This window comes from Dendrobates tinctorius, unplaced genomic scaffold (genome assembly GCF_039654945.1).
Source record: "Dendrobates tinctorius isolate UK_male_01 unplaced genomic scaffold, ASM3965494v1 ptg000022l, whole genome shotgun sequence".
Classification (NCBI taxonomy): Eukaryota; Metazoa; Chordata; class Amphibia; order Anura; family Dendrobatidae; genus Dendrobates; species Dendrobates tinctorius.
In genome coordinates this window covers 45,107,264-45,131,992 of record NW_027361690.1, presented here as the reverse complement: position 1 = coordinate 45,131,992, position 24,729 = coordinate 45,107,264, and the positions used below count along the sequence as shown (strand labels likewise).

At 40.4% G+C, this 24,729-nt stretch overlaps 1 protein-coding gene across 3 annotated transcripts in view; it reads left to right on the top strand.

Annotated features, from left to right (window-relative positions):
- The window catches only part of CEMIP (cell migration inducing hyaluronidase 1), a 120,348-nt gene that overhangs the window by 69,641 nt on the left and 25,978 nt on the right, over positions 1 to 24,729 (top strand). For all 3 annotated transcript variants that reach the window (XM_073568667.1, XM_073568670.1, XM_073568668.1), the window contains exons 9-17: positions 1,227 to 1,348; positions 3,243 to 3,384; positions 4,848 to 5,039; positions 20,759 to 20,928; positions 21,012 to 21,221; positions 21,517 to 21,722; positions 22,357 to 22,426; positions 22,876 to 23,004; positions 24,216 to 24,301. In XM_073568667.1, the coding sequence (XP_073424768.1) occupies positions 1,227 to 1,348; positions 3,243 to 3,384; positions 4,848 to 5,039; positions 20,759 to 20,928; positions 21,012 to 21,221; positions 21,517 to 21,722; positions 22,357 to 22,426; positions 22,876 to 23,004; positions 24,216 to 24,301 (1,327 nt within the window). The remainder of the gene's footprint in view (positions 1 to 1,226; positions 1,349 to 3,242; positions 3,385 to 4,847; positions 5,040 to 20,758; positions 20,929 to 21,011; positions 21,222 to 21,516; positions 21,723 to 22,356; positions 22,427 to 22,875; positions 23,005 to 24,215; positions 24,302 to 24,729) is intronic.

Here is a 24,729-nt window from a genome sequence, read left to right as displayed (position 1 = left end):
TCGAATCTGGTCAATTTTTTCTTTGAAGTAATTGGCCAGATCGTCAGCTCGGAGCTCCGTGGTTGGGGCCTGTACTCTTGGATTGAGTAGAGAATGAAAAGTGTCAAAGAGACGTTTCGGGTTATTGGACAGTGAGGTGATGAGGGTGTTGAAATAGGCTTGTTTGGAGAGGTGAAGGGCAGTGTTGTATGTTCTAAGCATAAACTTAAAATGGATGAAATCTTCGAGTAGATTGGATTTTCTCCACAGACGTTCGGTGCACCAGGAGCACCGCTGCAGGAAACGTGTTTGCACCGTGTGCCAGGGTTGTCGCCGTCTGCGTTGTGGTGTTCTATTTATAGGGGGTGCAAATTCATCCAGGGCACTTTGAAGTGTTTCTGTCTCACAGTTAAAGTGTACCTACGATAAAAAAATTACAGACCTCTCCATTCATTTTAGGTGAGAAAACTTGCAAAATCGTCATTGTTTCAAATACTTACTTTCCCCACTGTAAATTTTCTATGTAGTGTGAAAGAAGAATCTTGTTTCCAGGTCATAGTTCAGGAATCAGCAACTTTTGGCATTCCAGCTATTGTGAAACTACAACTCTCTGACAATCAGGTGGTTGTCGGGGCATAATGGGAGTTGTAATATCACAACAGTTTATTTTATTTATTTTACTCATTTATATAGCGCCATTAATTCCACAGCACTTTACAGCCATTATTGGCACTGTCCCTGATGGGGCTCACAATCCAGATTCCCTATCTTGGAATGTGGGAGGAAACCCACGCAAACACGGGGAGAACAGGAGAACATACAAACTCTTTGCAGGTGTTGTCCTTGGTGGGATTTGAACTCAGGACCCCAGCGCTGCAAGGCTGCAGTGCTAACCACTGAGCCAAGTGGTAGTACTTAAGGTTGTTGACCTCTGCCCTAAGTACAATGGTAATACCTGAACACCTTAAAGTAGTACTTGCATAAGGCTGTTCTGTGGGACAATAGACCACTTAGTCTTATATGCAATTTTATTGTCCGTTCCTTAAGATCTTCTTCTTTCATGTGTTTCAATCAAGTTGGTGAGACATACAGCTGTTTCCTATAAGCTGTTAGTCTATAATTTGGTGTTGTCATCCTGCTGGAAATCCTGTGACATTCTGTCATGGCTTCACTTACGTTATCTGATATAAAACCTACACAAGTAATCTTACTTGCATGTGATTTGTGTTTCACTCTCTACTTTCCAGATGTGGAGTGGACACAGTGGTTTGATAAATATGAAAGCATTTGGGCCAGAGACTGGGAAAAGTTGTCCGAATTCCATGCTGCTCACCCTGGCAAAATCTGCACCCATCCCATTAATATCCAGGTACTATTACTATCCAATATTTAGGGGTGAATAATCGATTTAGAAATTCGAAAATGTGACTGAGAGCAACTAGCATTCTACACCAGAAAGTGAAGGTAATACTGTAGAAGGCCAACATCTGAGGTCGTCAAAGAAGAAGAATTGGATTAAGTTAGTGCCTAATCGGATTCTGGAGCCTCAGTACATCCAGTGAGAAACCGGTTCCTTTACCATGGGCACTAAACCATTTCATATTTTAGGTAATGGATTTCGGCAATATAATAAGCATACTAGTTATTATATTCCCATTTTGGATGAATATTTCAATATTGTTTTACATTTTTGAGATGGCATGTCCTTAGGGCGCAGTCAGACGGCCGTGTAAATTGGACTGAGATCGGAACGCAATCAGCGGACTGGCCGGAGGCTCTCCAGACCTGAGCGTGACAGCTTCATATATTTCTATGCAGATGTCACGCTCTGGTTGAGGGATCTGCCGGCCAGTCCGAGCATTGTCCTCCTATTTATACGGTTGTCTGCCTGCGTCCTTGCAGACCCCAAACTGTAGCTAGATGCATTAGATATACATGTGTAAATTATTTTCCATCTTACATTTTTCTTGTACAAGTATCCTTTGGATGTGTGATTCTCTAGTTAATAAAACAACAAGTTTGACACCCAAAACCACTAACTTCTCATTACTGGCCATAAATACAACCACATGCTGCGTATACCATTACAACCTTTCTCTGATCACGGTCGGCATCCTAAGCTCATTTTCAATGTCTGGGTCTGATGCAAAAGGTATAATAAGGCCAGTAATGTAGACAGCCCTGCAGAGGGAGCAGAAACCTCCACATTCACTTCTCACTAGGTAGGGGATGAGGAGGAATGTCATCAAACGGCCTCACAGGGAGAGGATTTGTGATGTTGTTTCATTTACTGGCAGGGGAGCAAAATCCCAGCTTATATCATAAATTATCAAACAAAGGCCACATTATGAGTGAATGAAAAACTGAGCATAGGCATTGTGTGGGTCACAGAAAGATCTCGTCTGAACTCCTGCCGTAAGGTTAATTTATTAATAAATACAGCGTCAGTGCACACCTAGTGGTGAACTGTGGAATTAACATTTTTTCTGCTCATACTGTTAGCATATGTTGAAAATTATCAGAAAACCTAATATCGGCCATGTGGCATGTCGAATGCATTTTAAATGTGTTTCATACAATGATTTTTTTTTTTTCCTGATGAGATTTTAAAAAACCTTCCTGCTGGGAAAAAAAAAGGTGTACTCTATTACTTCTACTATTACTTCTGGTGGAATCAACACCAAACTTGTCAGCATCAAGTCTAAAGGCTGCATAAAAAATATATATAGAATGACAAAATGTGTCAAAATCCACATTGGATCTGAAAACGTCACGATAATGGATTTCTCTTCAAAAACAAGTTGTGATTGTCATCCTAATTATAATCAGATTGCACTTACCCTTAAGGGCACCCTCACCTTCAATAGCATTGATGAAACAGCGTGTGGGCAGAATGCATTGGGTGTAGCAGTTCTAGAACCAAATGGATATGTTACAAAGTTTACCTGCAGTCACACACTTTATAACATTAAAGACCATAAAATGTTACCTCTAAGAGGGGCCCCAGTGTACACGGGGAAGCAGGGAGCTGTGGAAGGGGTCTTGGGGTCATGTTAGCTTGTCATTGCAGCACAGATTGTGCGGAATTGTTATTCTAAGGGGAACACGAGCGATTACTAAAAGTGACAGGTCTTCTTTAACATAACCCTTTGTGGAGAATTAGCAGGTTATGTACGTGCACTTTGCACCCTCTTCTCTGGTAGAGTTGTATGCTGAGCGTTTGATATTGTTGCCATCAGTAACTAATGTTCTTTCGATTACAGGTCGCTACACTTGATGGGACTGATATACCAACACAGGTCTTCTACAAGGGTGGCCGTGACTATAGGTTTGAATGCCGCCAGAACAACCAGGTCCATGCACGGTGCCCAGACTACAAAGTCCGTTTCCTTTGTGGAAAGCCAGGTGGGAATACACGTTGCAAAAGTCTGATTTTTAGCTTTTATTTTTTCAAGTCAGATTTGTATTAGATTTTCAATAGAGTATAAACAACCATGTAAGAACCTTAACAAGGTAAAGCCGGCAGTAGGCTAATGACTTTTATCCTAAGTCATGTATCAAGGCTCGAAAGAGGGTCGATATTGACTTTTAGGATTGCTATTTCCAGTAGGTGGCATTACAGTTCTATTCCTACTCCTCTCTGAAGAGACAATTTGCATATTTTCCAGATGAGCATTGCAAGGCTTAAGTTTCCTCACCTTAGCATGCCAGGCTTGACATGTCATTCTCCTGAAGGAGAAACATTGCCCCTTGGATCCCTGTCACAAAATGAGACATGTAGAAGAGAAATTACCTTTTCTTGTACTGTCAACTGAAAGCTGCACTGCAGGGGTCCTCATCCCATTATGTTTCATGCCAAGAACATTCATGTATCATCTTAACAGTACACCTTAATAACAATCCACCTTTTTGACTCCCCATTTTGTCTTTTTTGACTGCATTCATCTGAATGCTCGACTCGTGTTCTCTATGACAAAAGTGGAACAATCCCCTGCCAGACACTTCTGGCGGTGGCTTATTCCCGGGAGAACAGAATCTCTACTTTCTCTCCGATATTTTCTGTTGGGAAGCCTCCATACAAAATAGATGGCTGTCCCATCCTGCTCAAATCTGTGGAATTGACCAACTTTATATAATATGAAAGAGGGCTTTATAGAAATATAATCAAAATGTTCATTAATTGTGGTATCAAAAAGACTTTATCCAAAAAGAGTGGCAACAGAATGAGTTAACTTAATGTATTTTGGAAAATATTTTTCACATTGGCATTCCTACACAATTGTCAACTGCATCATCCTGACCACATGTTAAAAGTAAAATTATGTTATTCTCCTTCTCAAAATTAATTTGTTACGGGTGTTAGAATATCCCGCATGGAATTCAGTGGGATATTCAGGATGACTATTCTGTTCCATTTTTTATGCAACAACAAGGCATGTGCCCAGATTTATCCCATGTTCTCTCATATATCTATTGACCTTTTCCGGGATGGTTTATATTAGATTGTAAGCTCCATGCGTAAAAAATATTACAATATGTTAGTAAAATAAATAATATATCTGCTCCGCTATATTTTTCAAGGAGTTACAATTACGGTAGTTTGACATTGAAATTTAGAAACTCTTGCTTTCAATTGTCTTGAATAATGTTGATTCACTGGAGTATACCCTCTCTAGAACATAACAATTTTTTTTTTTTTTTTTAATTGAATCATATGATTTCAATAAAGAAGAAAAATTTACTTCTATGACTACTTCTATGTTTTCATGAATTCCTAGTTGAGTTCTATACCAAGTCAAGAAGCAAAAAGAATATTATTCATGGTCAAAGCAAAAAAAAAATAAGAATGATCCCATTCTGTTTTACAGTGAAGCCCAGGCTGACAATGACTGTTGACACCAATGTGAACAGCACCATCCTGCATCTAGCAGATAATGCCCGGTCTTGGAAAGCTGGAGATATCATCGTGGTGACCAGTACCGACTATAGCATGTACCAAGCTGAAGAGTTCAAAGTACTTCCCTGTAGAGCTTGTACACCCAACCAGGTCAAAGTGGAAGGTATGGAAAACTCTGCAAAGATATTTGTTATCTTCACTTCTCATTGATATGTGTGTGACACTTCTAGAAATCAGTAAATATCATATATCAGCTCTGTACTTGTAAAGGGCCCGTTACACACAGCGATCTCGCTGGCGAGATCGCTGATTTTATGACACATCAACGATCTCTCTTTAGTGAGAAACACCAGTAAGGTTAAAAATTTCACTTATGTATAACACGGACCCTTACAGCAATTTATAGATATGGGTTAAAAACTAAACCTTTAATAAAGCCTAAATGTAAGACAGCACAACCACACAAAATAACAAACAACCGTGTCACCTACTGCACCCTACAATGGGGTCCTGATATCACAAACTGCCTAACAACGGAGGTTGGCACCCTAAACATGATCGAGATTGGCACCCCCGTTCCATGGCGGTTGTACCCTATAACTCCTAGATAGCCCTGAATACGTGCCACATACAGTCAATCAATTATTCAGAAAAGGAGTGTATAGGGGTTGCCAATTAGGTAGTTGGGTAGGCAACAATAGAAAAAAGTGCAAAAATGGTGCAAAAAAGACAAGACAATAAAGTGACATGTGCAATTAGAGTACCTAACTATCTGTTCCCTGTATGTATACACCTTCCTGTCAGCGGAGGTTGGCACCCTACTGGTCAGCGGAATGGCGCCCCCCCCCGCTCCACGATGGCTTACTCTAAAATGCTAAAATGCTTTGATATGGCTATTGATGAAACAATAGGGTAACAAAACAATGTTTTTGGAAGGCAACATCATGCAAATAATCCATAATGCAACAATATACAAAACTTGTTGATAACAAATAAAGGGGTACTCAGATTTTGATGATGGATAGGCAAAAACCTCAACGCGTTTCTCCTAACAGGATCATCAGGAGGTGGATAGTTAGATGCCGTCGTGGAGCGGGGGCGCCATTCCGCTGACCAGTAGGGTGCCAACCTCCGCTGACAGGAAGGTGTATAGATACAGGGAACAGATAGTTAGGTACTCTAATTGCACATGCCATTTTATTGTTTTGGATTTTTTTTGCACTTTTTTCGATTGTTGCCTACCCAACTACCTTTTGGCAACCCCTATACACTCCTTTTCTGAATAATTGATTGAATTTATATGGCACGTATTCAGGGCTATCTAGGAGTTATAGGATACAACCGCCGTGGAACGGGGGCTCCAATCTCGATCATGTTTAGGGTGCCAACCTCCGTTGTTAGGCAGTTTGTGATATCAGGACCCCATTGTAGGGTGCAGTAGGTGACACAGTTGTTTGTTATATTGTGTGGATGTGCTGTCTTACATTTAGGCTTTATTAAAGGTTTAGTTTTTAACCCATATCTATAAATTGCTGTAAGGGTCCGTGTTATACGTCAGCGATCTCTCCAGCAGCGATGGAGAGCACCCTAAACATGATCGAGATCACTGCGTGTGGCAGCGGGAGCCAGCGATGAGCGACGCTGCACGCTGGTTACCAACGTAAACATCGTGTTTCTAAGGGCCGCGGGGCCCTTAGAAACCCGATGTTTACCCTAGATACCAGCGTGCACTGCAGGCAGGGCAGGAGGTGGAGGCAGAGCGGCGCACAGACCGGAGTAGCTGCTATCTGCTACTCAATCTGCAATTCATGGTCCTAAAAACCTCTACTTTGAAACTCCTGCCCATGGGCACCACCACTATCATAGATCCCAGCAAGGTCTCTATTTCTTTTCATTATCAAAACATAGGGTCAGGAACAACTCTACATGCCACAGCATTGATGGCACATTTTATACAGTTGAGTTAACATCATTTAAAATAATCAAAACTAGTGTCCTGTTGGTAGATAAGACATTCCCAGATGATCCTGGCAGTAGTTTACTCCGCTCTACCCATATAGGACGCTCAACCAAGCTTATAAGAGTCGGTGATAAGCGGTCATAATGGAGCGCTTGGGAAGCAACCCAGGGGCAGACAAGGATGTCAGGTCTAAACCGCAGCTCCAGCTGAAAACCTCCAAAGGAGGATAGGAGCAATGAGAAAATGGAAAACGGTTTTAGGAGCACAGGAAGGAGACTCAGACAAGAGATGGGTTTAAACCACAACGCGTTTCGATGGAGGATCTGTCTTCATCAGGTGGAAGTTTTCCATTTTCTCATTGCTCAACCAAGCTTGGCATTTCTGTGTATGGGGGAGTCAGAAGAGATCGCAGTCTACAGTGGTCGCCTACCAACCTCCTGCCGTCCCAATTCCTATACTTCCTTGTTACCCTGCTGGTGTTTTGTTTACTGGGCTCCAGCAATGATGTGCTAACAGTTTAATATGTATGAGGACCTTCCGATTCCTCCCAGACAGACAATGTCAGGGCAGAAAAGTGTTGGACACTTGAATGTGATTGACCAACCCTTTTATTCTCTAGGAGATAAGTTCCCACTAGTGCTGTCTGGCAGTGACTTTATCTTCTCTTCTCCTTGAAGACACTTGAATGCTCATTTATGTAAATATATACAAGGGAGTCCAGAGTAATAGCTGTCACCAAATGAGCTTTTAAACAGACTTTTACAGCATCTGTATGGCCTGCTTTAGACACAAAGGCCAATGTATGAAATATTTTAATGCTGATGTAGCTATGAAGAGTTAAAGAGGTTGTCCACTTTTTAATTTGAAGACCTATCCTTGGGATAGGTGATCAATGTTTGATGGGTTGGAGTTTGACACCCAACACCCCTACCGATCATTGGGTATTGGTGGCTGCGTCTGGCAGGAAGTACTCACTTGTTGAGCTGCTCCGTCTACTCTTAGTGGCCGGGGGTTGGTACTTCACATCCACCTCCTATTCCAGTAAAAGAAAGGCGAATGTGTAGAACCCTGCAGTGGCCACTACAAGTAGACGGAGCAGCTTGGCAAGTGAATACTTCTATCTAGTGACTGTCAACATCGATAGTAGCCGATCAGCGGGTGTGTCATCAATGTAAAAGTAGTGGACAACCTCTTTAAATAAAATGTGAAATGCCTATTGACCTTGACTAATCTTTCTTTCCTTAATCTGTGATATTTAGCAAATATTTTTCTGATTTCTATGATTTCCTTCCAGTTATAAGATCAGTCAGGCCAACATTTCCATGGTGTTTTTTTTCTAGCAGTTGAGATGTCGTTTATCACCATCTAAAGGAACCTCACTGTGTTTCTGATTGTTTCCGGTAGAAAGATGGGGCGACCTGATAAGTAGTGGAACATTCTTCTCCATTAACTATGTCGCCTCTAACTTCTGTATCTAGACTGCAGGGGGGTATTGGCCTTTGCGGAAACTTGTATTGGGATAATTGTATCCAACCGATGTGACTTGGATTGCTTTGCCAAGGAAAAGCTTGGACATTTTTCAAAGAAAATCAAGGCGGTCAGGAAAGTGTAATAGAGAGGGGATGAAAAGCAAGCAGTGCCGCAAAAGGCAGAGTTCAGCCAGAGAGGCATACACTGTAAGTGTAGGAAGGTCATGGAGCAGGTCCCTCACATTATTCTTCTATATATGCACAATTTTATGTAAACCAACCAAATCTATAAGGTTTAAATACTTAATATTTAGCACTTGGCCAAGGAACAAGAATAATAATATTGTATATTTAGGTCAGTGGTAACACGTTCTGCAGCACTTTACAGTCAGTGGAAGCCATACACTTGCTGTGCATGTAGTGTCAGAGGAAATCACAGATTAAATAGTGATTTATCTAAAGCTAAAAAAGTAAGTTAAATGCTAACATACTCTATAGATAGTTTACTTTCAGATCAGGCAGTGCTAATGCATGGTGGCAGATCAGGTTTAATGGAAGAGTACTATGTTTATGCATTAGATCTGGTTTTCCTTTACTCTCTCTAAAGGGATGGAAACGTATACATTTGTGACAGGTACAAAGAAGCTTTTTAGCATAGGAGCAGCTTGTATTTCACAATGCTGTGAATCATTCCCGCAGCTTTTCCTGCTTCTTTCTAAACATCTGTATTTTCCTATTTGACGCTGATTTTGTCTGATTTATGGCACATATACAGACCGTGATCTACCGTCCACCTTAATCTGATAAGCATGATCTCTTGCTGCTGGGGACTACATGTCAAGACAGTTCAGTGCTCCCTTACTTCATGCACCTGACATCCTTTTTCCTGAGGCAAATCTCATCATTGTATAAAAATTCCATATACAATGGAAAATGGGAGCACAAAGTGTTTGCTAGAGATTTGTAGCATCTCCAAGGAAGCAGAAAAGTCAGTTTCTGGGTAGAGTATATATGTTGTAAATTTATAGAGATTGTGTGGGTATGAAAGGCATTGTTTCTCCCAAAAAACACATATTGAATAAATCCGTTTTTATGTTAAATATATCTTTTGTGATAATGTTTTATTTGCTAATTCGCAATCTATAGTAAAGATGATTAGGAGTCTTTCAACTTTCACACTGGCCACTAGGCCTTCTACTAGACTCAAACTTCATTATATAGGATCTGAACCAGTAGTAGTACCTCCTCTTCACTCACATTGCTATACTTACTTGCTTTCACTTGTAGGTTGCTGAACCTTGGGAAATGGGACTCTGGCAAGATATAGACCCCTTTACCTGAGACACCCTCAAAAACTAAGTGTTGGTGGTGTAGCCATTAATCACTCATTATTATGCTATTCCCCTCCCATCAGGGCCGGACATATCATTGGTGCAACCTTTGCAGCCACTCGGGAGCCCAAGGGTTAAGGGTACCACTACCATCTCCAAAGTAGGTGGAATTGTGCATTATAATGAGCTATTGGACTGCAAAGGGCCCATATATTGTTGGTGCATAGGGTCCCTTTTGTGTCTTTGTCCACCAGTACCTCCCATTATTGTATTGTAGCTGAAATCTAATATATACTTATTTTGTAATGTCTTCACATCCTGTTCCGTCCAGATGTGTCCGGATCCCAGAATTCCAAGCGGTGGAAGTTCACCAACCGCCATATTGGGACACCCAAGTGATGGGTGTCTCAATATGGAAACTGATGGTGGTACCAGCCTCTTGCACGGTACCACCAACAGAACACCGTCGCAACACACACACACACATACACACATAAACACACACACACTAGGAAAGAGGACACACAAGGGGTAGACAGCTCAAACCAGAGAACACAGGGAAGAAGACAGCACAGTGGTGGAGAGAGAGCAGACAAGGGGGAGAGCACATGGAGTAGACAGGTCAAAGAAGAGTTGACATGAGAGGAGACGACAGCAGATGGGGGAGAGAAAAAGTGCACAGGGGTGAGAGAGACAGAGCTCGGGGGGGACAGCACATGAGGGGAGAACACAGCACAGGAAGGAGAGACAGCAGACAAGGGGGATAGCACATGGGGTAGACAGGTCAAAGAAGAGAGCACAGATGGGAGAAGTCAGCACATGGGGAAAGAGAAAGTGGATAGGTGGGTGAGCACATGGGGGAGAGATTCTCAACACTGCAAAGCCTGCCCCCATCGTGACATTACCACCCTCCGGATGCGATAGCATCGGGCCTCCATCTAGTAAGAAATAAAACTCCTTTTAACCCGCCCCCCTAAACAGTCAGTGTCTGCTGTCTGGCTGGTTACCCTCCCCAAGGACCACCGTGCAGCCATACTGTCTGTGCAGGGTGCGTTTCTGCCCCAGGTAGGAGTGAGTGTAAGTTACTTCACTCTCCCCTCTTCTCCTATCTATAGATTAGGTAGGGGAGGAGGCAGACGGAGCGGAGAAATAGGTGACTGCAGAAACGTCTTTAAAAATGTCAGCATGAGAGCTGCACAAATTTTAAGAATTGCTTTTTTTATTAATCTATAGATCCATTGGGAAAAAAAAATTAAAAAGTTACTGCAAAGCTGTAAATAGATCTTAATATTCTTATAGATATTGATTTGAGCTTGTGAACTAAAAATTAATAAGGGCTTAAGAAATTTGCAAAGTAAAAAATAGCGTTGAATTTTAGTGCCGGTCTCTGCAGCTAGTTTTCTGCTCCCCAGTCTATGCTATTGGGGCAGGTTCTAACAAAGAGATGTCAGCAGCCAAGCTTTTCATGTCAGGGCTTCATAATGATCTGTGCATGTTCTATCTTTAGCAGTAATCCTCCCACAATTTTTTGAAAAATGTTTTCAATGACAGGCTCTATAATCACAGGAAGACAGATGTTGTATACGTTGTTCTATTCTTTCCTCTAAATGTCGTAGAACTGCAAACAAATGGTTATGCAATGCCATGATGGAATGAGAGCAGCGTGTAGAGATGCAGTCGGGGTAAGACATCTGGTTTATGGTGTTTCTGCTTTTCGGGGTCGGTCATAGGGAACAGATATGTGAAGAAGACGAGACATTAGCAAACGTGTTTAAGCTGAACACATTTATATTTAATATCTGGTAATATAAGGAATAATTATTAATAATAATGAGATAAATAATAATTATCAGTGAGTTGATTTCATATGAAAGGCCAACGACTGGTAAGTTAGTGATCACAGTGAGAGAGAAACACAACATAGTAGGACAGAAAACAGCATAAGAACCAGGAAATTAGGAAAAGCTACAGGTGACAGAATAAAGACCTTAAAGGGAACCTAATTTCTGCATTCAGAAATGCACTGCCTCTTTCATATAAATTGGCTTTTTTATAACTTGTCTGCAGCTGGGCCTATTAGAAAATGAACTTTTAAGACAGCCAGGTTGTATATTGATGAGTGCTGAATAGTCCAGTGGGGATCTCCAGACCATGTTCAGCACCCAATGTGAGCCTGCTAATGCCACCCCTCTGGATGTGATGTGGATGACATCCCCTACATCGTCCACACAAAGCTGTTGCTTGCCTTGCTGATCACAATTTGCCCTATCCTGTTTGGGGCCGTGGAATTGCCTCCCTCCTGCACATACACTGGTCTACTAATTAACGGTGCTAGCACCAAATTTGCACGGCAGTGTGGATAATAGAGACATCATCACTGTCAAGGCGGGGGGTGTTAGCTGACATTCTTTGGTGCTAAGCATGGTCTGCAGACACTTACTGGACCTCTTGGCTCTCATTTTCTTGTAGCGTGGGAGATCTTGAAAGTTCTCTTTATACTGTATGACAGGCTGCAGTGGTGCAAGAGACAAGTTGCTTAAAAGTAAAATTAAAGTATAAAGACAAGGTGGGACTATTTTTGAATCCGGAACCTAAGGACAGGTTCTCTTTAATAATGGTCACCTTTCCTCTTCCAGTCCTCAACTGCTGATAACAGTGGTTATCGTGGAGTAGGACCTCACAGATGTCGCAGGTTATATTGTTTCTACTGCGTCTTATACTGTACCATTCAGTAGATTCAGGTGACATGTTTTATGCAAAGATTATTCACGTTTTAAAGTTTAGTGTACAAAGGGGCATGATCAAAGACGTGGAGTATTTCTTCTCTAGATGATATGGGCATTTTGGGAGTTACGAATTAAAAAAGCAATATCTTTTTAAAGTAACACTTTAAAATCATTAGCCAAGTTCAGAAGGCTCTTACCATAAAAATTCTCTGCAGGAGTAGGTTAATGTTAGGCCATTTTGGTAAACTATATTTCCCCTTTTGTTATTCATCGGCGCGAACATCTGCTAGAATGTCACGAAAACTAAATTTAGATTGACCTGGCTCCGTCCTTTATTACACACACAGAGCAAACAGTTTGGCACCTCTTCTAACCCATCTTCACGCTCCATAAAATAGTCAATCACTTGTCACTTAGCAATAAGAAACTTTAAAGAATAATATTTGTAATTATGTTATAAAAAGGCTGCGTGGGTTATAAAATCTTCAGGCCATGAGTCAGGACATGAACTACCAAAAACAAATCTAATCTCCTGCTAATTGCGGCTCAGTCCTCTCTGGCAATTCTTCTCCATGTTCTTCACCATGATGGGACACTTAGGGATGCAGAATACATAGAGGACTGCTAAAGCTATGTTGTTTTAACTCGAGAGCCGGAATAAAGTGGTATTGAGTGGTGACTACTCCCGGGTGCTGAGCAAATTAGTTTGAAGGGTAAGGAGATAATGAAAATGTATTACAGAACAATGCAAACATTGTTCCATAAACTAATAAGACTAGAAAAACATGATAACTTTGTATAGTACTGTACATTGTTTAGCAACATGTTTTCATTAGTTCCAATAAACTTTAGAACATTTTGGATGAGCTTCTGGGATTTGCAGTAGTAAGAAGATGAAGTGAATTTAACATTCTCTAAATCCATCTCTAATTAACATTCTACCCATTCAGTTTGACCACAAAGTAACCCACAGAGCTAATATAATGTCATTACATACAGTAAATCTTTTGTCAACCATACTGTACCAATGCATTAATTACTCCTTGATATGGCTGTGCAGGGGTGGAACTACAGTGGGTGCAACTGTACCCAGAGTCTGTCACAAAGAGGGGTCGGAAAGGTCCCTTGGCACATATGAGAACAATAATTTTATTAAAGAGAACCTTGTCACCAGGTTTTTGACACCTAATCTGAGAGCAGTAAGAAACCCTTATTACATTGACGTATAATTTTCTGGGCTGCTTTCTGTCTTTTGCTAAAATCACTGTTTTATCAGTAGGAGATTATCATTAGAGAACTCGTAATCTGCTGCCATGTAGTCCTCCACATTTATGAGCTTTGTATAATTCTGCCCTCACCACTGATTAGCTGCTTTATGCCTATGCACTGTGCACTCAGAAAGCTGCCAATCAGTGGTGTGGGTGGCGTTATACATAGCTCAGCATTCAGAGAACTGCTAGATCTCCAGGAGATAAAATATGTATGAAAAAATGTATAAAAAAGGCACAGCAGCACTCTATGAATGCCAAGACATATTGTGTCAATGGAAATAAAAACTTCCAAATGCATTGTCCCTCAGCAAGATGTACTTACAAAAAAAAAAAATCGAAGGTTCTTGGCGCATAAATTGGCCAATTCATGTGTGCCCATCAACCATGGCAAGGTGACACTTCTCTGACGAGTCCTGTCATAACCCTTCCATATCCTACTGTACATGCCACTTTCGGGCTAAAAAGCCTACAATAATGGATAAACATGTCTCTCCGTGGCTACAAGCCCACAATTTGAATGGGCAAGTAGAACTGGTTGAGAACACCTGACACTGCACTCCTCCCATTAACCTCCCATAGAATCTGCAACCAGTTCTACTTGCCCATTCAAATTGTGGGCTTGTAGCCACGGAGAGACATGTTTATCCATAATTGTAGGCTTTTTAGCCCGAAAGTGGCATGTACAGTAGGATATGGAAGGGTTATGACAGGACCCGTCAGAAGTGTCACCTTGCTGTGGCCAATTTATGCGCTAAGAACCTTCTATTTTTTTGTAAGTACATCTTGCTGAGGGACAATGCATTTGGAAGTTTTTATTTCCTTTGACATTATATGTCTTGGCATTCATAGAGTGCTGCTGTGCCTTTTTTTATACATATTTTGGTCACTACAGCTTGCACCTATTCACACTTAGAAGGTGCTGGTCAGGTTTTTTTGTACAGGAGATAAAATAGTGATTTTTATCAAAATTGCAGAAAGCTGCCCCGCAAGTGATACATCGCTGAAATCAGGTTTCCTGCCTCTACTTCATGGTGGTTTTAGATGAGGTAGCAAAAACCTGATGACAGATTCCCTTTAAAGATTTGATATATTCATAGTTCGAGCTTGTGTAAAATCTCCAAACTCCAAGTCTCGCCACTTTACATATGTAAGAATCATAGAATCGTAGAGTTGGAAGGGACCTCCTGGGCCATCTGGTCCAACCCCCTGCTCAACGCAGGATTCGCTATATCATCCCAGTCAGATGTCTGTCCAGCCTCTGTTTGAAGACTTCCATTGAAGGAGAACTCACCACTTCTCATGGCAGCCTGTTCCACTCATTGATCACTCTGTCAGAAGTTTTTTCTAATATCTAATCTGTGTCTCCTCCCATTCAGTTTCATCCCATTGCTTCTAGTCTTTCCTTGTGCAAATGAGAATAAAGATGATCCTTCTACAATGTGACAGCCCTTTAGATATTTGTAGACCACTATTAAGTCTCCTCTCAGTCTTCTCTTTTGCAAACCAAACATTCCCAAATCCTGCAACCTTTCCTCATAAGACAGGGTTTGCAGACCGGTCACCATTCTGGTCGCTCTTTTCTGAACTTGCTCCAGTTTGTTGAAGTCTTTTTTAAAATGTGGCGCCCAAAATTGGACACAATATTCCAGATGAGGTCTGACCATAGAGGAGTAGAGGGCAATGTAGTTCTGAAGTGATCTAGAACTAGACCAGCTTTTTGCATTTCTTTATACAGATACAGCAGATGCTTACGTAGAGATCCCAATTTTATTTTTTGTTAATGTGGGCCAACACCAGACATGGCAGACGTTGTAGAGACACACTGTTATTATGAAACCTTTTGTCATTTAGGATCACTAGTGGATTTTGCATTCTATGTCAAATCTAGAGGACGTGATAAATACTTTCTGTCCCGCATGTACTGCATATTGCCAGTATCTCCTCCATGTGCCGTCTCGAGGTTGCACTTATGTGGTAAGAACATTTTGTTTTATATAAACATGACACTAACTGACTCCTTGTAAGAATTCCTGAATGCTTCCTCCCGCCAGCCTTATTTATGTAACTTCAGATAATATAGTGTTCCTTCAGGGTAAGATTAGACTTTGTCTTAGAATAACACTGAGGGTGGATAAGGAAGGGCTCGGTAGAACTAGATGTTTTTGACATCGATAATGAACTTGTGATATGGAGCTTGAGAGCGGTCTGATCTGGAAACCTAGACCAACAGTATACTTTTCTCTTTTTACTGAGGTTTCAGAGGGATGAACATTGAAATGTTATTTTTATCTGCTTTTAAACCAAAATTCCCAAATTGCTTTGAAAGCTAATTCATTCCTTAAATCACAATTAAGAAAAGCTCCCAATGTGTGTCCATGGACTTATATGACCCGACAGAATCTAAAAGAGTGTCCTCATGGCTTCAATAATGCCTGTATATCACAAAAATAGAAAATATATGGAATATCATTGGAGAGTAGAATAATAGCCAACAGTATCCAGTAGAAGGCACATACCACGCATTATACATTTTTCTTCTAACAATGGAACCCCATGGACGTAATTTCCAACACATGGATGCCTCCTTTATAGTTATTCTTTGGAAGTTTTTTTCTAACATATATATTGAATGGAGTCCACCAAGGACTGAAGAAGTGGGAGGCATCCATGGTTGATAGAGCCCCATACACATGAGACAATTATGGGCTTATGAACAGTTGGCTAAATGGTTGTTCGTTAATGGAAAAACAAAAAAACATAAATATTTCAAATTGCATCGGCCCGTTTTTATTGTTTTTCCCAGCGGATGATACAGCCATTGATTATGATGGACTTTAAAGAAAAAAAAACATGCTCAGTTGGTTTCTTGAATGACAACTAATGTTGAGTGGTGGTCGGCCATTTCTCAAAACAAATAATAATTAGTTTAGTCCCAGCGGCTGGCAATCGTTTATGATTGAAATGGGCCAGGACTTTAAACTGATGTGTTACTGATATGTGTCTTACTTATAAAGAACTTTTCATGTAAAAAAACGCTATTAACTTGCAGATGTGGGGTTATCTGCAGGTTAGTAGCATTTTGACACCGTGTGGCCGCCAAACTGAGAGTCCCACGGCCAGGAGAAAATTAACTGTATTCCTCCCAACAGCCCTGTGCTTTCAGTCATAGCAATGCGGCCGGCGAGAGTTCAGATACAGCTCAGTGCATTGTGAGTGGTGGCTGTAACCACACCCCGGCACTGACTGACAGCCGGCTCTAACACTGAGGCGGCTGTCATTCATTGCCAGGGGATGCTTATAGCCACCGCTCACTATGCACTGAGCTGTGACTGAAGCCATGCCGGCCCCATCGCTATGACTGAAAGACTAAGACTGACAAGAGGAATAAAGTTCATTTCCTCCCAGCAGTGGAGCTCTCAGTTTGGCGGCCTCGCAGCAGCAAAATGCTAATAATCCCATATCTGCAGGTAATGCCATGTTGTTTTCTATGGATGTTGAATACATAATTATACACTTACATGCCTGCCTGTAGATAATCCCTCATGAATGGATGATGAGCATGTATGAGTAACAATTCCTCCCATACTACAGTCCCTTTATAGCAGTCTCTGTTATCTACTGAGTAGACCTTGTATTACAAAGTAACAATCCTTCTACACTGCAGCGGATAAACCTCATTTTAATTAACCCATTAATCTTTTTTTAAACTATTTTGGATTACTCAGTTAAAAAGGACAGCGTTGCGACATAGGTGTGATAAACTCTGTTGTATTTTTATTTTTTCCTTTTATTACTTTTGTGAATTTTCTCCATTTCTCATTATAGGACTCTTTATTAATGTACCTCTGATTTTTCCCTTATTAATGTACCTCTGATTTTTCCCTTACTAAACCAGTCTAACCCTGGCAGGAATAATCATGGAAACTCTATGCTCTTGGTATTGTTAGTATAGGCGTTTGTTTTTCAGGCTCTAAATTAAAGGCATTCCTTTATTTTAAATAGATCTTTAAAAGAGGTATTTTTTTTGTTTTAGAATGAAATGTTCCAGAATATCTCTAGCGTTGCGGGCTGAGCCAAGTCGACAAAGCTAGTTTATATATAGACAGCACACTGTGCATTTTTGGCATTTTTTTTCCGAGTGATTACAGCGTAGCATGACCTGTCTTATGGTTAAATTAAAAGCATACAAGTGGGACAGTCGCTCCGTTCCGCTTCACTAACAGACAGCAGATTTCATGGAAGGAAACAGACAATGAATTTTATCTTAAACCGGTCCTGGAGTACTCTGGTCTCTGACATGAATGTAAAGCTAGGGTAAATTCTTACCAGAGTTTGCTTTAGATGAAATGCGATCGTCAAACCATATGTCTAGATATCGAGAGACACATGGAGAAAGAGTCAATCTGTATCTAAACTGGCATCGTTAACAAAGTGGGATAAGGTCCTGCACCATTTTGAAGTTGGCCATTTTGGATCCAACTTTATAAATGGCCCACCCAGGTGTATCCATATAAATGGCCCACCCTGTATATTATTATATGCTAGTATATAGACAGTGACTGTAGTAGAAAATGCATTCCCTTAAGGGCAGAATTCTTAGCAGTTTGATGTTGTCAGTGAAAGCAGCTGGAGCAGTTGGCCACAGGTTGGTGAACCACTGAGGCAAATGTGCAGGTGAGCGCAGCGGGAGCGGTGCAGGGCACAGTGGAGTGATTTTGGATGAGACAACTTCTTTTCCCCACGCCCACCACTTTGTACACCCCACATCGCCATGTACTTTCCTGTCCTTCGCTTTGAGGTGGGCGCTGGCTGACTGTCGCGGGAATCGCTCTCCGCTACACTGGTGAGTCTGTGTCAAATATGTCTAGCTGTTGAAATAAGGCCTGCAGTTGAAAGAAATGTTAATTACTTTGGCATTAGGAGCTGAATAAATATAACATTCTTGGCTGAATATATTCTGCCACTACCCAGTAATCTAGAAATGGTTTATCTATGTGCAGCTTCCACCTTCTGACATTGGATAACACTATCAGAACCTGATAAGATAATTTGGGTGCAGAATCTAGGTCATAGAAAGGAATTTCCCTAACCTTGCCTGGACAGTTCTGACAGAGGGCGCACACTTTTCATATAATACATATGGAACTATATATGAAGGAATTAATCAGATCTGATCTACTGTTTGAATAAAAAATAACCTGAGTAGCATTAACCTAGAGTAGAATATCTACAAGATGTTGATATGAATCGTACCCTACACGTTCCTGCTGATATGGTTATAGAATTCTGGATATTTACAGAGGCATTTATGCAGTTTCCTCGTTGTTCCTTTTGTCATTAACATTTAATGGTTTACCATTGTTCAATTGAAGATTTTATTATTTATAATAAAAGGTGCACTATATACAATGCAGAGAGTATAGGAATTTGTGCTCCACAGACTTGACAAAGAAGACAGTTCTACCATTGCACGCAACCAGGCTAAGAATGTTGTGTCTAGTAATCCTCTAATTCTCAGCGACAATGGAATTTTACGATGGAATTTTAGTAAGAGAGAGCAAAACAGGGACCATATGTGATAGACAGCTTCAAAGCAGGTAGAGAAATGAAATGGCTAGACATGTCTTGATGTACTTGCCTGCCGTGTCCTTCAGCATTCCTCATAATTACAAATATTCACGAATCGCTCTGATTTTTATCTTGAAACTGTCTTAAATCAAGTATTTTCCAAAATTCCTTTCAGAGGCAGACAGAATAAATGACTTCTGTGACTTTTTGCATTAATGCCATCCATTGTTGCTTAAGTGTTCTAATCAACTTACTGTGCAACAGAGGGTCAAATGCACTTACTATAATATAATGCCTCTCTAATAGATGCATGCGTTATCTTATGATATGTAACTACATTTTGGGTACAGTGGTATGTAAAAGTTTTGGTACCCCTGGTCAAGATTGCTGTTATTGTGAACAGTTAAGTAAGTTGAAGATGAAATTATCTCTAAAATTTCAAGAAAAAAAAAATATTGTTAGGGTTGATCGAATAGCTTTAGATAAGTGCTTATCTGAATAGCTATAGCGCTTAATGAAAAACTGCGTTGTAACCTGGATGCCTGGAGAGCTCCCGATAATCAGCTATTCGGCGCAGAGCTGCTTGTATCACGGCTGTGTGATAGCCTGTGTGTTGGGCTCTCCTTGCATGTGTTGTGACTGTCACACAGCCGTGATACAAGCAGCTGCTGCAGAGCCAAACAGCTGATTACTGGGAGCACTCCAGGAATCCGAGTTATTGATGCAGCTATTCAGTAAGCGCTATACCTATTCAGATAAGCACTTATCCAAAGCTATTCGATCAACCCTAACAATATTTTTTTTTTTTTTGCTTGAAATACAAATGAAATGTGCCATCTTTAACTTTAGACCTTTTAGAGATCATATGGACCCAAATGTTTTGTCCAGTCACAAGTCTACAGACCTGAACTTGACAGCTTCATATATGTCTATTAAGTTGGAGAGACCAGGTCAGGAGACTCATAGTCAATATACACATTGTGGTCAAAACACGGATTGTGGTTGTTGAATGTGTGAAAACTGGCCTTAGGGTACCGTTACACTTAGCGATGCACCAGCGATCCCAACAACGATATGGATTATGGATCGCTGGTGCATCGCTAAGTGGTCGCTAGTGAGCTGCCACACAGGCAGATCTCACCAGCGACATAGCAGCGGTTTATAACTTCATCATTGATGGGTCCTCTTCATTGTTAGAGTTGGTGGGGGTACCAGGGGATGGAGCTGGAATGATCATAAGGTGATGGAATATCTTAGCGGATGAAATACAATGAAAAACATTTACATTTAGATACGTAGGGTGAAATTACTTATATAGAGAGCTAACTCGTTCACTTACTTGTTTGCACAGTGATACATTATAATGGAATTTGTTGAAGTGAATGCCAAGCTAGAAGTTAATATGAGACCATCTGTTATTGTTGGATGTATAAGGGGATTCTGTTAGCTAAATTACAAGTATGTTTTTGCCAAATCAGAGGTGAGAAGATTTTAGGAGAAGAAATTCATGGTTTTTTTTTCTTAATAACTAATGGAAATCCCTTTTACATTCTTTAGGACAAGCTAAGTATCTCCATATCGGAGAAGAAATGGATGGGGTTGATATGAGAGCAGAAGTCGGTCTTCTCAGCAGAAATGTTGTCATTTTTGGAGAAATGGAAGAAAATTGTTACAACCACACTGTGTGTAAATTCTTTGACTTTGATACTTTCGGAGGTCATATTAAGGTATGACATTAATAAACTATTAATACTTAATGTATTGGAAGGTTTGTAAATTTGTAAATTATAGCTTATCTTGTCGATTTCAGATTGGCCAAGGCTTTAGAGCTGTTCATTTGGAAGGTATGGAACTGAAACACATGGGACAACAATCAATGGGACATTACCCCATCCACTTCCACACTGCTGGTGATGTGGATGAGAAGGGAGGTTATTACCCTCCAACTTATGTGAAGGATATCTCCATCCACCATGCATTTTCTCGCTGTGTTACAGTCCATGGCACCAATGGTTTGCTGGTAGGTACTTTCAGTGCAATAGATTGCTGTAATATAGATAATTAGAGGCCAACAAGTTCACTATCGGCTTGACAAGCACCAGAGTCTGAATTTTTCCTGTTTTTGCTAATTCACCATGATACAATCAGAACTGAAAATTGAACATTGACTTGAGTTGCATTCTCATTGAAAATATAGGCTAGGAGCTCTGCCTAAATTGAGTTACCTGCAGTTTTAGCCATTTTAGTTTTGTTTTGTACTAATTTCCATGAATGGTCTTGTATGTTTTACAGTAATTCTTATTTGTTTCATTAAGGTAAAGGACGTTGTGGGTTATGACACTCTTGGTCATTGCTTTTTCACCGAAGATGGCCCTGAGGAGCGCAACACGTTTGACCATTGTCTAGGTCTTCTGGTCAAAGCTGGGACTTTGCTTCCATCTGACAGAGATAATAAAATGTGCAAGACAATAACCGAAGGATCCTATCCTGGATATATAGCAAAACCGAGGCAGGACTGCAAGTAAGTAGGCAGAGTCTGGTGAGGTGCAGCGTTGTTGTTAATATTGTTGCTATTACTTTAGTTGTTATTTAGTCTTGAAATAAACATATATATATTTATACTACACCACGGGCCCGATGAACAATGCCGGTCTTGTTGAACAAGATGTGCTGGAATCAGCTGCTCCTGATTCATGAAAAGGTGAAGGCCTTTTGATGAATCAGAAGCATTGGACGAGTTTGCATACAGTTCGGTGTGCACCACAGTACAAATCCTACTCTAGTCCCTGTTGGAGCAGAATTCCTTGTCATGAATTTGATGAGTGACTGCCTACATTTCAAGAACTTGCTAGGACTTTTTGTTTTATATTTGGGCTGTTGCCCTTTTCTACATGAAACCAACCTTTGACGGTAGTGCGGAGTTACCAGATTAATATTTGATGAAATACTATATTCATTTTAATTTACTGGAAGAGGTACTCTGCGGTCTTCTTATTAGAAGTAATGATAAATTATACGTCTAGATGCTTATAGAATATATGAATCCTTTACTTTTTGTACAATAATGAGTAGCGTCTAAAGTCTGTGATCAGCCGCAATAGCTGTTTTCAGACATGAGCCGGACACTTATTTTCCACTTCTTCTTGTGTTCCCAGTGCTGTTTCCACCTTCTGGATCGCCAATCCCAATAACAACCTCATCAACTGCTCGGCGGCTGGCTCAGAAGTAAGTAAAGCTCGAAGACTCTTAAGGTAGCTTAATCATACAACAGAAGCAAAGTCCGACATAAATTAGAGGTCCATCTGGAATATGTTACCTTACATTTGGAATCCACTACAAGCTCCTGCTGAGTTTGGTTTACTGAAGCATGGTAAAAAATTAAGGCTCTATTAGCCTTTCTAATTCTCACCTTGATGTTCTGGCCAGGACAGCTCTGTTTTATGACCATTGAGAAGATATAAAAGGTTTACATAGCTCTAAAAGACATAAAATCCTGAAATTTCCCATAATCCTAACCATTCTTTGTTTTAAATCCATACCGCTGGAAAATCATTGTTGAATGTCCAGTAATGTTTTATTACAGATTTAATAGAATAATATAATTTATTTAAATAACACAAGTAATAATGATATATTTCATAGTCCTTGACTAAAACATTATGATTTGTTTCCAGGAAACTGGATTTTGGTTCGTATTTCATCATGTACCTACTGGGCCTTCAGAAGGACTGTACGCACCCGGAAAATCAGAACTCACTCCCTTAGGAAAATTTCATAACAATCGTGCACACTCCAACTACAGGGTATGTCTAACATGGCAGATATGCAAATTGCCTCTTCAGAAAGGAAGAAGACTAGAACTGTACTGGTTTGGCTTTTATCACTAAGTCATGTGACAAGGCTCGTTAAAGGGTCGACATTGACTTTCAGGATTGCTACTTCCATTAGGTGACACTAGAGTTCAGGTCCTCTTCCTCTCTGAAGAGGATATTTGAATAATTTTGTAGAGGAGCTTTGCATGGCCCATAAGTCTCCTTACACTAGCATGTCACTCTTCATAAGGAGAAACGTTACCACTTGAACCCCAGGCAAAGGCCTCTCATACAGCCAAATCAGATCTCCTGCTTTGCACTGAGGAGGGGCAACACCCCAAAACACGTCTGCAAATATAGATTCTGTTGTGGATTTTTGGCTTTTATTTTATGTCATATGGCAAGGCTTGTTAAACATTCGGTATTGACTTTTAGGTTTGCTACTTCAAGTCTTTTTCCTCTCTGAAGAGGTGATTTGGATATTAAATTTCCAAGATGAGCTTTGCATGGCATATAAGTCTCCTTACACCGCAATGTCATGCATGTCACTGTCGGCATGGATAAACGTTACCGCTTAACATAGTAGATATAACAGACAGCTGGAGGAAGGGTTATCTTGACTCATCATCATCATCATGATATGAGTTAACCTTTGGTGACAAGTTAAGAGAATTAGATACAGTGTAACATTGCACAAGCTATTTGCCCTTGTTAAGATAAGTGTCCAATTACACTTTTTTATGCCATGGTAACACAGTGTTGTGTGAATAAATGTAACCTTTGCTAGATCGGTATATCAAGGCAATAACATTTAAAGTGAACTTATGGCCTACATATGCTGTCAGATGTAAGGACAACTTATGTATTACAGGGACAGGACCAATAAATAGCCCAACAAATATCATACCATTTGTGCATTAGGTACAAAAAAATATACAACAGACTTATGATTATTGGTCTGATGTTTTCATGAGGAGTTAGCCCTTCCCCTGCTTCTTTCATTCAGCTCTCATGTGATGGGAAGTAAAGCAGGATACTATAACGCATGGGCCTCCTTCACAAATTTCATACTCCAAGATCGTTCATCCTGAGCTCGTTTATAGACCTGATAATGTAATATTATCTTTAATCACCAATTACGTGATTTGTAAATAGTCGTCTTTGTCATTAGCGTCTCTCACATCTCCTATTTGTATGTCCAGGCTGGAATGATTATTGATAACGGGGTCAAAACAACTGAAGCCAGTGACAAGGATAAGAGGCCGATCCTCACATTGATTGGAGCACGGTAATTACTTGTAGTCATATATTCCAATATGTGTCCCACGCCAGTGCGATAATATTTGATTTAAGGAAAAATTCCTTAAACTTCTTTTTCCTATGTTAATTAAGATAACAATACTTAGGGAATGTAAAGCTGTCTTACATATTTATCCAGTTATTTCCCTTGTGATGACTGTTCCTAGAAAGCTTCTATACAGCAGATATTAAATCCAAGGAGTAAAGTCTGCAGTCATTGTATGTGAGTACAGACTGCTGAGCTGTGAAAGTGCGCGCTGTGCAGGCTGTCACGCTACATTTCTTTGGTATTACCGGTGCAAGCAGATGGTCATATAATCAAATGTATACGATTTGCATACTTTCGGGCACGTGCCGACTAGTTTGGTTCCATACAATAGAAGTGAATTGAGAGAAGGTGGACATGTCTAGTTGGCA